The sequence below is a fragment of the Lycorma delicatula genome, chromosome 9 (assembly GCF_047948215.1).
Source record: "Lycorma delicatula isolate Av1 chromosome 9, ASM4794821v1, whole genome shotgun sequence".
Lineage (NCBI taxonomy): Eukaryota > Metazoa > Arthropoda > Insecta > Hemiptera > Fulgoridae > Lycorma > Lycorma delicatula.
The window spans coordinates 89,294,144-89,309,151 of record NC_134463.1 but is presented as its reverse complement, the minus strand read 5'-3'; the positions used below and the strand labels follow the sequence as shown (position 1 = coordinate 89,309,151).

The 15,008-nt window shown below is 32.0% G+C and overlaps 1 protein-coding gene across 3 annotated transcripts in view; it reads right to left on the bottom strand.

Moving 5' to 3' along the window:
* The window catches only part of rdx (BTB/POZ and MATH domain-containing protein rdx), a 524,123-nt gene that overhangs the window by 57,231 nt on the left and 451,884 nt on the right, over positions 1 to 15,008 (bottom strand). Inside the window, exon 2 of one of the 3 annotated variants that reach the window (XM_075374840.1) lies at positions 10,183 to 10,293. The exons of the other annotated variants lie outside the window; for them this stretch is intronic. Coding sequence (XP_075230955.1) covers positions 10,183 to 10,293 — 111 coding nt within the window. The remainder of the gene's footprint in view (positions 1 to 10,182; positions 10,294 to 15,008) is intronic. 3 annotated transcript variants of the gene reach the window in all.

Genomic DNA, 15,008 nt, shown 5'->3' with positions numbered 1-15,008 from the left:
CCACTTTTTTTTTCCAATAAGTAACCAAATAACTCGATATATTTTTTGTTTCTTAATAACTAAATTAACCTCCGAAACATAATTTTTGTTAGAATAATTTAATAACCGTTTAGTGCCATATTCCTTCTTATTGTGATTTTTTGCTCGCCACCATAAATTTTAATACTTTGGATACGTGCACCTGTTTTTGAGTAAACTAAGTTTTCGCTATGATTTACTCTTATCATGTTTGTAATTAGTCAAGGTTAGCGAGCGAAGCGAGCGTAGGTTAAGTTTAGTTAATTATATTTATAATTTCTCTGCGTATACCCCTCTAAATACCCACTGATTTGGAAGAATTGTGCCTCTATTCTATTTTCTTTTTGAAAATGAGGACTCGTCTACCGTCATGAATGCTTTCCATAAATGTGATACGATTTTAGTACCTGATTCGATACGTGCTACAATTGCAGAAATTAATATCTCCTTTGTTCTATCAGAAACAGCATATATAAAACATTATTTTGTTTCACGACAAATTACTCCGAAAACCCACTGCTGTGATATCATTCGTCCAATATTATATTTTCTTTAAAAAAAAAAAAGACTCATCAATTTCTACAAAGGCACATATTTCAGTAATATAATAATTATTATAAAAAAAAATATGTTATTTGGTTATTGTTATATAAATGTAAAAATGGGCGTTTTTATTGTTATTTCTGAAGAAGAAACAGGTACCCGCATTCCGAAAAAGGTCCAAACAATTTATTATACTACAATATAACTCATCCGTACGCCATGCAATTTCAGATACAGTAAAGGTGTGTTTCTATAGCAAAGCTTCGGTGTCTAATCTCGGGTGGATTTTTTTGTTGTTATTTATTTATAAGGGAAAAACAAATTTTGTTGCAACCTTTCAATCATAAGTGCACGGTTGGTTAATAATCTGTTGTACCCAATATTCACTAAAAATACCCTTAACTAAATCGTGGGCGCTAGTGATATTTACGATGTAATTGTATTAAAAAATTTTGCGTTCTTCTTTCTAGGCTAATTCGCCTAGTCGAAGCTAACAAAAACAGGATTGTATCTCAAAATATCACTAATATATTTATTTTTAAATTATTTTATTTGCACATTTAAATGATCCACTTAATTTTCATTCTTAATTTCCGGTTGACCGGTAAAATTACGGAACTCATAATTTAAGTTTTTGAAGACCAATTTCAATAATACAATGAAATGAAATTTCATGGATTAATAAAAGAAAGTGATCCGGAATTAAGGCAGTTCGTGATTTTTTACTTTTATTACGACTGGAGTTATAAAACACCAAAATCATCGGTATAGACTGTAAGTAGTTAAAAAATATAATTAAGATAACATTTAAAATGGCATTCATGAAACTATTTGAAGTTTAATTAAACTATTTAAAAGATAATTATTTGTATTAAATTTTATATCCCTCTTAACAAATTTATTATTTATTAATACATTTTTTATCACATCGTTAAAAATTAAATATATTTTTAAGTTATGTTAGCATTATAATTATTTTATTTATTTCACTATTATTAAATCAACACTAAGCAACTTACATATACAGAAATAACTTTTTTAAATATATTTTTTCTCTCTACAATTTAAGAATTTTTAATATCTGGTATATATAAATCGTAACGGAATATTTTGCACTCCGCAATCGTATGATTAGGATATTTTTATTAATGATAAAATAGCTTTTTAAACATTAAATTCTATTTAATTACGATTTAACAATTTCTTTTTTTAATGAAACGACATAATTAAAAAGTTTTTTTTTTTTTAGTCATATACTACGTAATACTGTTCTCTTTCTGAAGAACATGCACGTTTGCAACACCCTCTCAGACCATTTATACCCGTTAAGTTACGCCCATGTTATTAAGATTAGCACGGGGTTACACCGTGCTACTCATATCTATCGTAAAAAACAGACCAGACTAATATCAAATTTCTAAAATTAAAGTATTTGAATACGTAAATAAAATAGGATCGTTAAAAAATACTGTTTTACGTCAGCAAAAAAATTTGAACTGCTCTGTTATCATAGAAATGTACATCAACCAAACAGATTTATAGATTCAATATTTTGAAAACAGCTTTTTTTAAATTTTGTTTCGTTTATAAAATTTCTTTTAAAATATCAGGTTTTACTTTCAACCAAAATTATTATTAAAATTAAAAACACACGTGTTTTAAATACATAGAGGAACATAAAGATTTGTTCCCATCAATCCACTTCCTGTCAATAGCTCATATATTATTTTAAATAAGCATCTTGACGATCCATTAGCCATCTAAAAAGAGTGATCCATAATAAACTGTGCAACCAACTCAAAAAATCAAACTTTTTTAATCCGCAATGTAGTATTTAATTTATAATGAAAAATATTCATTTTAAAAATAATAAAATTGAAATTCATTGTCATATCTTTCTCCTAGTATTCAATTAAAAACTAAATTCGATATAATTTAACGCTACATCTAAGGACTTTATGTAATAACATTTTCGCATTTGGCCCGTTTGATAATTAACTTGAATGCAAAATCAACTGACGGCTTCGTAAATTGCAATCCAACGATGTGAATCAGTAGAATAAATTGAAGCATTAGTTGAATAACAGAAAAGACCCGCGTATACTTTGATGTCGAACGTTTTATCGATACTGCAAAAGCCAAATTTTTGATTGTGGAATTTACAGACAAAAAATGGAAGTTGTGTTTTCAAAAACGATTGGACCCACGAAGTGCGTTCTACTTACACCAACCAAGACTCCAATTTTCGCTTCGTGTAAAGATTGTTCATGGATTGGGGGGGGGGGGTGTTAGTTGTCGACCACAGTCGTGTATTTTGTGAATTAATATAGCCTTCCAGACGAAACCAGGCTTCATCTGTAAACAACGTAATGTCCAGTATACTTACGGAATTTTGGTCAATAAAACGTTTAGACCATCGATAGTAATTTAGTCTTTTGGCATGATCTGTAGGTTTCGGTTCTTGACCACACCTTCCTCTGTAGGGGAAAGGTTACAGTTCTTTTCTTACAGCTTTAAGAGCGGTAGCAAATCCGATACATTGTTGCTGTGTTAAATTACGTATTTTATAATGTTAATTACGTATTTATGGATTCCATAGACTTTCGTCCATAACATCGGAAATATCAAGCAGCTTCTGGTTTCGATGGTCTTCCACTTCGATCAGAGTTTTCACTTCAATAAAGCCCGTTGCCGGAAAGTTTTCGATAAGAGTTCGTACTGCATTGCGGTGTGGAACAGGAGTATATGGAAACTTTTCGAAAATCTTGTGTTTCACTAAATCAGTATACTTGTAACCTTTACGAAAGACGTATTCAAGGAGAAAATGTGTTCCTCTACCGAAAGAACAGTTACGTCTTTCGCAACTATTAATTCCGATAAACGAAACAAAACGAAGCACGTTCAATCGCAACTTAACAACCGAGTCTTGGTTTATTACTGAGCAACGCCCAACGAACCCACAGCGCAAGCAACCTAATGCCGAAAGAACTGTATTATGAATCTAATCGGCTTGATCAGCAAGTTAAAGCAAAATTAACAGAGGATAACTGGAGGATAAAAATACATGGCACCTGAAGAAAATTAGGATTGTAATTAAAAAAAAAAGAATCTAAAAGATTTATTAAAATGTAATATACCACTAGATTAAATTAGTTTAATTTTAAATAAATCTACATCGTGTTGTCTTCCATCACTCGATGAGCTCCTTAGTTTTGAGCTTACTTGTTCCTTCCGGTTTTTTAAATTTGTTTTCAGCTTTATGAAAAATTAGAGTCAATTTACCCTAGTATAAAATCAGAAGTTATTCTCAATTATTTTTTTGTAAATTAGTCCAAGAAAAGTATGTTTTTTTCTTCGTGCGAGAAGAATTTTAATCATGGAATAATAATACAGAATTCAGAGAAATACGAGTATATACTGCTTCTAATATGACAACGGTGTCTACGTTTTTATTAACAAAAATCATTGACAATGTTTATCAATATAATAGTTATTTTTTTATTACCATAAATATTTTCTTACAAGGCTTATCAAAATTTATCTATTAGGATTTCTTAATTGTTAACAGTAACAAATCCTGACGAAAATAAGGATCATTTTACAAACAACTGACGTCAATAAAAAAGAATTAATAATTTGCCAGTAAATCGGACTTAGTATTAAAACCCAACATTGATGTTGCGAATTCCAGACTGGCGTAATATCAAGTTAAGGAAAGAGACGTAAAAAAAAGGAATAATTTCTTCAGATAAGGAAAAGTTTTAGAATTGAATAAAATTATATTATAATTTTATTATTAATTTCAGTAGTCTCAAGAACATTATATATACGCAGCCACTAAAGAATAATTAAAGAATGTTTTTCATCATCATCAAGGATTTAATTTAGTATATCAATGAGTTTTTTCACCGATCTCTCTTCCGGTTTACCGTCATATTTACTCCACCTATTGGGACGTATTCCGCTTACAAGTATTGGAGATTAGTCTAGCAAAAAAACAACGCAACGATCTTTCTCCTTTCATGCTGTATATTCCCCCTTTGTCACCTGGAAATTTACAAACGCAATTTTTGAAAACTGTGTAAGGTATTAAAAGATGGCAAGCCTAACCAAAATTCGAACTTCCGGATAAAAGATAACAAAATAAAAAAAATTATTAAAACAGACAATCAAGAGTTGCGGTCAAATTTTCAGCGGCCTAACACTTCATTTTTTTTTTTTTTTTAATTACGAAAATTTGATAAGACAAACCCAGTTAATCAAGAAAAAAGCTTCTTTAAATGTTCCAGGTTCGAATCCCTGCGGGGCTTAGTATTTTTTATACACTACAAAATTTCCATTCCATAAACTTTCCGTGGATAACTTTACGCAAAAAAATAATCATAATAAAAGTGCGCGCGCGCGTGTGTGCAGTTATTAAACTTCAAACTAATATGCAAATAGACAAATCTAATAAAATAACTCAGACTTTAATTTGAAGGTGGGTTGACAACAACTTAATATAACAGTAAAACTTTAACCATCATAAAATCACAAAAGTGTTCTCTGTAGTAGAAATTAATTTAGCGCTGAGGATTTTCATCTATCTTAATAATAAAAACATTAAGAGAATTTTTTTTATATACCGTCAAAAAAAAAAAATTAAAAACTCAAAATCAAGCAAAAAAAATTTCTATTATTACTTACTCGCACACTTTAAAAGATAACGTATGCATTTAACCTCAAACGCACGCACGCGCGCGCACATACAAACACACAATCATATGCTTGTAGAACATAATCAATAGAATAACTAAAATAAATAAACTCCCTATCAAAAATAAACGTGTAACATTGAACTCGAGATATATGACCTTAAGGAATAAGTAAAATAATAAAAATTACAATCGATACAAACAATGTATAACACAGTCATATGTAATTAAATTTACAAACATTAACTTTATAAATTTACATTAAAATTAAAAATAAACAAAAATACGTGACAAATTTTAATAACTGAATTAACTTTTATTTTTGACCTTATGATTATTTATTATTGTTTTTTATATAAATATATATTTATATATTACCACTAGTTCTCATTGCCACAGTTATATTTCTTCAAAAATAAATGTATTTGTTTTAATTTATTTTTCAAAACTGGAAATTTCATCAATTATGACAAACTACATTAGTAATTAGTGTGCGCATGCGTACGCGTACACACACACGCGCGCGCATACACACACAAACAGGACAATAATAGAAAAGTTAAATGTTAAAAAGTTAAATCGAAAATTAAAAGATTATAGAAGAATTGACGTAGTAAAAATAAATGTTAAATATAATTTGTGTAGGTTCATAAAGTTTTAAGATAAGAGGAATTCAAGGACCGTTTTATTAAATGGAATTGTAATAAAAGCAACAGATAATTTTAAATATGTAAAATATGAAACGTAGTAGCAAAAAAAATTGGAAATTGCACCAAAATAATATAATGAAAACACAAAAAATAAATCATTACGTAATCTATTTTGCTTATGTTTGGAACCGGTTCAACACAAGGAGATTTAAATAAAAGCAATCCTATCGTGGTCCGGTAAACATCTGTTATTGTACGATAGTATCCCGATACAACAAAGGTCTTCAGCTATTAAAAAAATAAAGATAATCAATTCATTAATTAAAAACATAATAAATATTATTATATAAAATATGTATTATTAACAAATAAATGTAGAATTTAATAATTTCGGGATGTGCCGCGCTAAGAATTTTCGATGACCAAGTACGCAACTCGATAAACAGCCGAGTAGAGCGCATTACGTTAATTCCAAACGTACGAATAATGAACGTAATGCACACAAGCGACCGTTAGAGATGAACGAGATGAATCGATAAAAATAAAAGGGATATTTTTCAAATATTTTTACCGTTTAGAATTGCAAAGGAAACTGTAACCCGTTGGGTTAGAAAATTATTATACCAAAGCTATTTTGACAATTCGAAAAATATCAATTTTAAATGTTTATAATTTAAGGACATAAAACTTAAATGAATATAATAAAAAGTTATTTTCATTTAAACTTTTTTTTACTATAGTTGTATAAGATGACCTGAATAACAGATCTCCCAAATCTTAAGTTTAAATTAGCTTTGAATGTAAAAGAAACGAGAATAAAAATCAATAATTACATCACCATAATTTCACTAGTTGCAGTATTCAATTTTTACGTTACTGCAGTAATATTATATTTTAACATATTTCATTTATCTCAAATCTTAAATAATTTTCTTTATATAATAGCTAATCTTTTCTTTCTTTACTCTTTTAGTATTGTAATACAGGGTGTACAAAAAAAGAATAACCGTTTTTAAAGCTATTTACTATCTCTTAACTTTAACTTACCATAATTAATCGCAATTACAATGAAAGATTAACTTTTACAGTTCTTCCCTATAAAAAGTGTTCAATGTCACGCGGTATACATATTCCACCGACAGGAGAATTCGTCCTATATGAGGTCTAATCCGAAAATAACCGAACTTTATTTTTTCTATCTTTATTATTAATTTTACAGATTATTGGTCCTTGTCCCCTTCAAAGTACTCTTCTCCACTTTGCGAAGCAGTCCTGGATAGCTACATTTGAAATAACCTTTAAGAACCGTGACAAATTTGCTTTTATGTCATCAACAGTGTCAAAACGTCCTCTTTTCACCACCGATTTTAATTTCGGAAATAAGAAAAACTCGCAAGGAGGGATTTAAGGGAATTACGGAAGAATCGGGACTAGGAGGCGAAGAGGAAGGACAGTCATCTGAGTTTTGCCACAAAACTGACGAATTGACAAAGATGCGGGCGCGTTGGCATAGTGAAGGAACCGTTTTTATAGTTGTGAGTTGTCTCGCCAAACTCGGGTCTCATTTTGCTGATTTTTTCATGTAAAGTTGTAAAACGCCTCGATAGTAAGCACGGTTCACTGGTTCACTTTGAGGCAAGAATTCAAAATGCATGATTCCATTAAAATTGAAAAAAAAAAACACAGCATCGCTCTGAGATCGGATCGAGACTGATATGCTTACTTGGTGCACGGAGATCCTTTGCCGATCCATCGTGATGATAGAACTTTTGTCTCGATGTCGTAGCCGTAAGCCCGGTTTTCGTCTCCATTATGATCATGTGCATGAATGTTTCATCATCATCGATTTGTTGAAGAAGTTGCCGACAATCGTCCACTCTCGATGTTCTTTCTGCTGTTCGGTCATCAAACGAGGAACAAACTTTTCTTTAACTATGCGTGTTCAATTTTTAATTCAAAGTGTCACGGAATGATCCGATCGAGATGCTAACCTCTACTGCAAGTTCGCTGACAGTCAATCGGCGATTTGCAGGTACCAGATACTCGACGGCCTTCCTGGCCGAAGATCACTCGACTGATTGACGACCACTTTTAAATCGTGTAAACCATTCGTAACATTGCGAACGACTCAGAGCATCATCTCCGTAAGCTTGTTTCAAAAATTGTAACGTTTTTGTGAATGTTTTCCCTGGAGTTTTCCGCAAAATTTTACGTTGTATCGTTGCTCCCGAAAATCGTTACTAACGCTTCAACATGTTGACTCAAATAACAAAATACGAAAACTAAACGATTTATCACCACTTCTAGAACATGTGGTTACAGAGGAAGTTATGCGGAACATAATGCTGCCAACCGCACGTCAATAAATATCTCCGTTGGCGCGTAATTAAAAATGTTCGGATTTTATCTGAACAGACCTCGTATTCTGTAATTCCGAAATTTAATAGGAAATTTCTTTACCTACAGTGGTGAACAAATTAATCTGAACAGAGTATTATTAACAGAAAATTTTATTTTTAAAAGAAAAATCCTTTAGTCAAGTTTATGTGTGTCCTATCCTTTGCTTTTATCTCATTAATCCTCATTGGAATTGATTCCACTAAGATAGAACAATGATTTTTTGATTTCTTCATCTCGAAACCAAACCTGTATCGCTGAACTAATGTCAGTTTTTGTGCTACAATTCATTTTCCCAAGTCTTCTTTACAGTATGGCCCATATAAATTTTCAATGGGATTTACGTCTGGGGAGTTCCCTGGCCACGAGCCCTCGATTTATTTTGGTTTTTGAAGACTCTTTTGCTTTCTTTGACGTGTGGCGCAATATAAGTTGGTATAATATGGTGCAAGGTCATGTTGGAAAATGAGTTCTAGGGTCTTCTGCATAAGTGAAACTATTTTTTTTTGGCATACGTTACTGTATCGGTCCGATTTCATCATCCCATCCACAGGCATAAGTGCTCCTGGCCCTTCATATGTAAAACATCCACAAAACATCTTTTTGGATGGGGGTTTGGGAGCTTTTTGCAGGTGGCTGGCGTAGTAGTCTTTTCATCTGCTGACTTATGAATGTTAGATTTCTCTCTCTCTCTCTCTCTCTCTCCTTGGACAAATGAATCTCGTCTGAAAAAATAACTTTTTTCCACATCTCAATAGTCCATTCTTTATGTTCCTTTGCCCACTGAAGTCTCTTTGTCTTCATAACCTGCGTCAGTTTTAATTTACCGAGCAATCCTTCCCACTGCCAACAATCTTCTACGAACTGCCATATCAGAAACATTAGTCCCACTGGTTCTCAAATCCTTATTAAGGCCAACAGCTGACAATCGTGGATTAATTTTGCTTTTTCTTGTTAGTAATCGATCCTATAGAGGCGTGGTTTCAATTTTCCATTCATTTTTTCCTTTTCTCTTTGGAGAGACGGAACATGTTTCGCTAAACCTTTCCACGATTTCACATACAGTACCTCACCCCACACTACACTCACAGGGAATCTGCCTTTTGAGTCACTTCTGTATGTTAGGACAGAGCAACAATTTTTGACTTTCCTGGGGTTATATCCATTGTATTAACTACAAAAGAATAACAAACTTATAACAGAAACTTACAAGGTCACCAAAAATTAATAAACAATGATTACAACAGCAAAAAAACAGCTAATTCTGTTTGTATATGAACTAGCAATATAACCTGAAACACCAAACAGCAAGCAGTCGGCCACAGAATGAAACTTCCCTGCAACATAACAAAAATTTCCTTTGTTCGGATTAATCTGTTTGCTACTGCATCTCGTACTATACTCCCTTTAATAAATATAAATCGTCCATCCTTTGTAATTTTACAAAATAAATAACTACATCCTTCCACTTCTCTCCTAATAATCGAACCAATAAGTGGATAACAATTAGTTCGTTTTTTGTTTCACCTAAAAGAACATAGTCAGGAAATATTTGGAAAATACATTTTTTGATCTTTTACTATAATAATGATGATCTCACTTTTATGCAAGTTGTAAACAATTCTTTCTACAAAGGATTGTAGTTAAAAAATATTTTACTGGATTTTATATTAAAATTTAATTTTTTATTCTACCTGTAATCATGTCTCGTAAAAGACCAACAAATATCATCTAGGTAGATAACTTCCAAGATTCTATTCAATTTACATTAACATACTCCCCCTTTTGAAATTCGTTAACCATTTTCCACTTAAAAGAGATACAGCAACAACGATATAGTTATTTTGATAAAAATTTTCTGACCAATAAAGAAATCGTACCTGTCGTGACCGGAAATTGTAAGCCAAAATATTCCGTCCACACAATTGGAATCGAAACCAGACTCCTTAGAAGAACAGTGATTAGAAGCGCTGACCACTATACCGGCTGACCTGGTTAATACAACATATATTAAGGTTGTATATTAATTTTTATCGACTTCAAAATCTTCATCAGATTTTACATATTCTCTGTCATATTAAATTGATTACAAAAATAAAAAAGCTACCAACAAGTACAAACCTAAATCAAACAAATTGATAAAACGCACCCACGCACACACAATATATATATATAAATTTTCAAAATGTAACAAACCAAAACAAAAAAAATACTACACCAATATAACAACATTGCTTAATAAGCTTCCCATAAAACGAATATGCTGATACCGTGAGAGATATCCGATACGAATAAGAGATACCGTGAATCAACTTTTTCTTTGTTACTTGGTTTTTTCTTACATAAAACATAGAATCAAATAATAGGAAAAAATTTAAATTCTAAGTTTCTAAGACTGGAAAATTAAGCAAATCATTCTTAACCACAAGCAATCAAACTAGACAAAGTCATAATAATTAAATTAATAATCAATGAGAAATCAATTTCTATATTTTTGTACTTTCAACTTTACGATTGAACTTCCTAAAACGAAACGCGTTTAAATTTTTCGATTACAAATACGGTTCAAATTATATCAACCGAACCAATTTTTCTTTTTAAAATGTTAAGAATTAAATCTACAATTTAAAAAATGTTCAAAAGACCATTATATATGATACCCCCATGTCGATGGAGTTTACTAAACTAAAATAATATATATTTCACATCGAAACAACGTGTTGAGAAAAGGAAAAAATGAAGCTGCTCTACATATTTTATATATATATATATATATATATATATATATATATATATATATATATATATATATAAATATATCACACTGGGTGGCGCAGAGAAACGGGAAATTTTGGATTTAATGTTGGCAGCTCTTTAGGTGTACCATAAGTAGGAGAAAGACGTTAAACTGTGGAGCGGTAACAGATATTTAGTTGTGATGGAGCAGTGGAATGGTGTACAGTGTGCGGTTGCCGATAAGGGCTTTTTACCGACATGGTGATAGTGTGACAGCTGCACAAAGAGTGTTTTGGTGACACTACGAGATTCTGTCCCGCGGTTCAACTTCCTTCTTCACAAGCAAACAAAACTTGGGTTCGTAAGTTTGAAGAGACTGGGGTTCGGCTTTGAAAAAACCTAGTGGGCGTGTATCGTCTGTACGTATGCCAGAAAACATTGATTCCGTGAAAGCTGTAGCGGTAAGGGGTCCTCGTCGTTAGTGCGGAAAACTGCCTCGTCTTTGCAACGTAGAAAGAACACTCCATTACCTGAAATTTTATTCTTACAAGATTCAAACTTTCCAAGAACTGAAATGTAAATATTACGTATTGCGTCTGCAATTTTGTGAAAAACTGTTGTCTAAAATCAATAAGAATACTGAAAATCTTTGGATGTCAGATGAAGCCGTTTTTCAGTTTTATGTGGATACGTGAATAAGCAGAATTTCCATTACTTGATACAAACAAACCAACAAACCCTTCTCAGCTGCACTACCGTCGTTACACAGTGCTAAGCTTACTGTATGGTGTGCAGTTTCGTGTCGTGGGGTGACAGACCCGTACTTCTTTGAAGATGAAGGGGGCTCTGCTGTCAGTGTGACTTCTCAACGTTATTTTGACATGCTAGTCATTTATTTCTCCTAGGCTCCATTCTCTTTCAAATCTTGACCTTCAGCAAACCTGGTTTCAACTGGAAGGAGGCACTTCGCACACTGTCAAGAGTCTATGGCAGCAGTGCAGCAGTGAGACGTCCCCACCGGACCGGTCTAGTGGTTAACTCGTCATCGCAAATCAGCTGATTTCGAAGTCGAGAGTTCTAAGGTTCAAATCCGAGTAAAGGAAGTTACTTTTATTCGGATTTGAATGCTAGATCGTATATACCGGTGTTCTTTGGTGGTTGAGTTTCAATTAACCACACTACCAGGAGTGATCGACCTGAGACTGTACAAGATTACATTACATTCATTCTCTGAAGCAATACCTTACGGTGGTTCCGGAGGCTAAACAAAAAAAAATAGTAGCGAGACGTTTGTTTGGGGATTGCATTAGTTCAAGGATTGCTAAAATCGCTTGGCCATCCCGGTCTCCGGACCTATCAGTCTGCAACTTCTTTTTATGGGAATATATGAATGAACAGCGTTATAACGCTGTTCATTCTGAACCAGAGTAGACCAAGAAACCTTGCCCAGCACAAAACACAGATTGAAGAGGAAATCGCCAACATCCAGGATAATATATTGCGCCGCCCTATGCAACATTTTCAGAATCGACTTGCTGAGTATGTACGCAAAAATGGACGGCACTCCAGTGAAGTAATTTTTAAAAAGTTATGTATATTCAAATTTCCACTCTTGTAGAACATATTTTCAACATCAAATAAAGGTTAGTAACTTTACTTCATTTTTTATAATTATTTAAAATTTTTCCGTTTGTCTGCGCCATCCTGCCTGTATATAATGAAAAACCTTTTTAATAGAAAATAATCTATTTTAAAGTAATGGTGACTTCGAATATTCCTGAAAACTTCATTAGGTAAGCACGACTTAATTACGTAATAGATAATCATGTACAGAACGTTTTAAATCAGTTAAATGTTAGCTTAATTGTAGAGCTTTATTTTTATAACAGAAAAGCATAGGATTTTTTTTCATATTCAAATTTTGTTTTATAGTTAGTAAGCAAATATGTAATACATAGTGAGTAGAATAAAATCCAGCTATTATTATTATCGTAGGTTTGTAAATTTAAGCCCAAACTCAATCCTGGAAAAGTATCCTGTCTTAAGATTATGTAAAAAAGTAGTAAAGAAAACTTTTAATAATAATATTTAAAAAAAATAAAATATTAACCACTAACCCATTGACCTTCCCTACTAAACCAAATAAAATCTACTCTTCCCATAAATGTTTCTCAATTATTTCCAACGATATTGTTGTTTTTGTAAAGAAAAGACCGACAAGAATTTTTCAAGTATATAAAAATGGAAGTAAAGAATTATCTAAAAAAAAATGTTGACCTTAGAATAAACTTCTGAGATTCGAGAACTACGGTGATCACCTCCCAACCCCTAGACTTTGTAAACAAGATTAAACGGCGTCAATAACCAACATTCAGAAGTCATCGTATAAAATTTCATAAAAATCGATCAATCCAGCCTTAAGTTAACAAGTAAAAAGTATAACTGACGAAAAAAGGCTTTATCCTCCACCCACGAATGAAAAAGTCCGAATACATAACCAAAGTGTACATTTCATTTCAGATGTAATGAAATCGTTTATTAATTAATACAATAATGTAAAGTAAAGCCTACAAATGGCAAAAAAAGTATAGTTTTTTGCTCCCACCTCTATAAGAAGGTTTTGAATAAAAGCTCGACACCATCAAAAATTATCTTAGCTACCCCTAAGGGGCATTAAATTTTATATGATAAATGTTACCTACCCTTTTAACTAAAATTTTGGAATATAGGACAGTGTAATTTTTCTGTCCCCTTGATCAATTTTGATAAAGATGGATTGTCATCAATACACAGTCTTCAGATATCAAGAAAAAACAAACCGACGTGTACTGTATGTTACTTCCGAAATTGCTCTTTATTTATTTATGATTAGATAGGCTAATAAAAAGAGCCTACCCTTTTAACTAAAATTTTGGAATATAGGACAGTGTAATTTTTCTGTCCCCTTGATCAATTTTGATAAAGATGGATTGTCATCAATACACAGTCTTCAGATATCAAGAAAAAACAAACCGACGTGTACTGTATGTTACTTCCGAAATTGCTCTTTATTTATTTATGATTAGATAGGCTAATAAAAAGAGCCGCGATAAAACAAACACCACAAGCAAAATCTGACTCAATTATAAGTATTTTTCTTACATAGGAAAAGTTAATTCACAGTAGAATCTAACACTTATACTATCTCTCCAATCCCCATACAATTTCAACAAAAAAAAAAATGAATTAACAGAATTAATGTATTTGCTATTAATGTATTGCTATTACAACATTGCAGGATAAACTGTTCCTGGATATAAAATCAACCAGTGGCGGCTCGTAGCTAAAATTAGTGGGGGTGCTGCTCCAGAAAATTTTTATGGACATTTTCTGTAAAATAAAAGAACCGAAAAAATAAATCAAATAGAATAGCCTGGAAGCATGATAATAATCTTTCTTTTTCCTGTTTAGCCTCCGGTAACTACCGTATAGATAATACTTCAGAGGATGAATGAGGATGATATGTATGAGTGTAAATGAAGTGTAGTCTTGTACATTCTCAGTTCGACCATACCTGAGATGTGTGGTTAATTGAAACCCAATCACCAAAGAACACCGGTATCCACGATCTAGTATTCAAGTCCGTGTAAAAATAGCTGGCTTTACTAGGACTTGCACGCTGTAACTCTCGACTTCCAAATCAGGCGATTTTGGGAAGACGCATTAACCACTAGACCAACCCGGTGGGTTATGATAATAATCTAATTCTACACTTTATCACGTTAAAGAATAAATGGTAGACCCAATATTAAGCACAATGTGCAAAAAAGAACCGTATTCGGTTTAACAGAATAAATAACAAAATGTCAATACAGATATTTTTTAGAATTAATAGATAATAACTTAATAAAGTGTCTGCTTAAAAACACTACAGGCTAACGGTGCTTAATTAAAATTTCAAACAAATACATAATTCGTTTTTACTAATTAC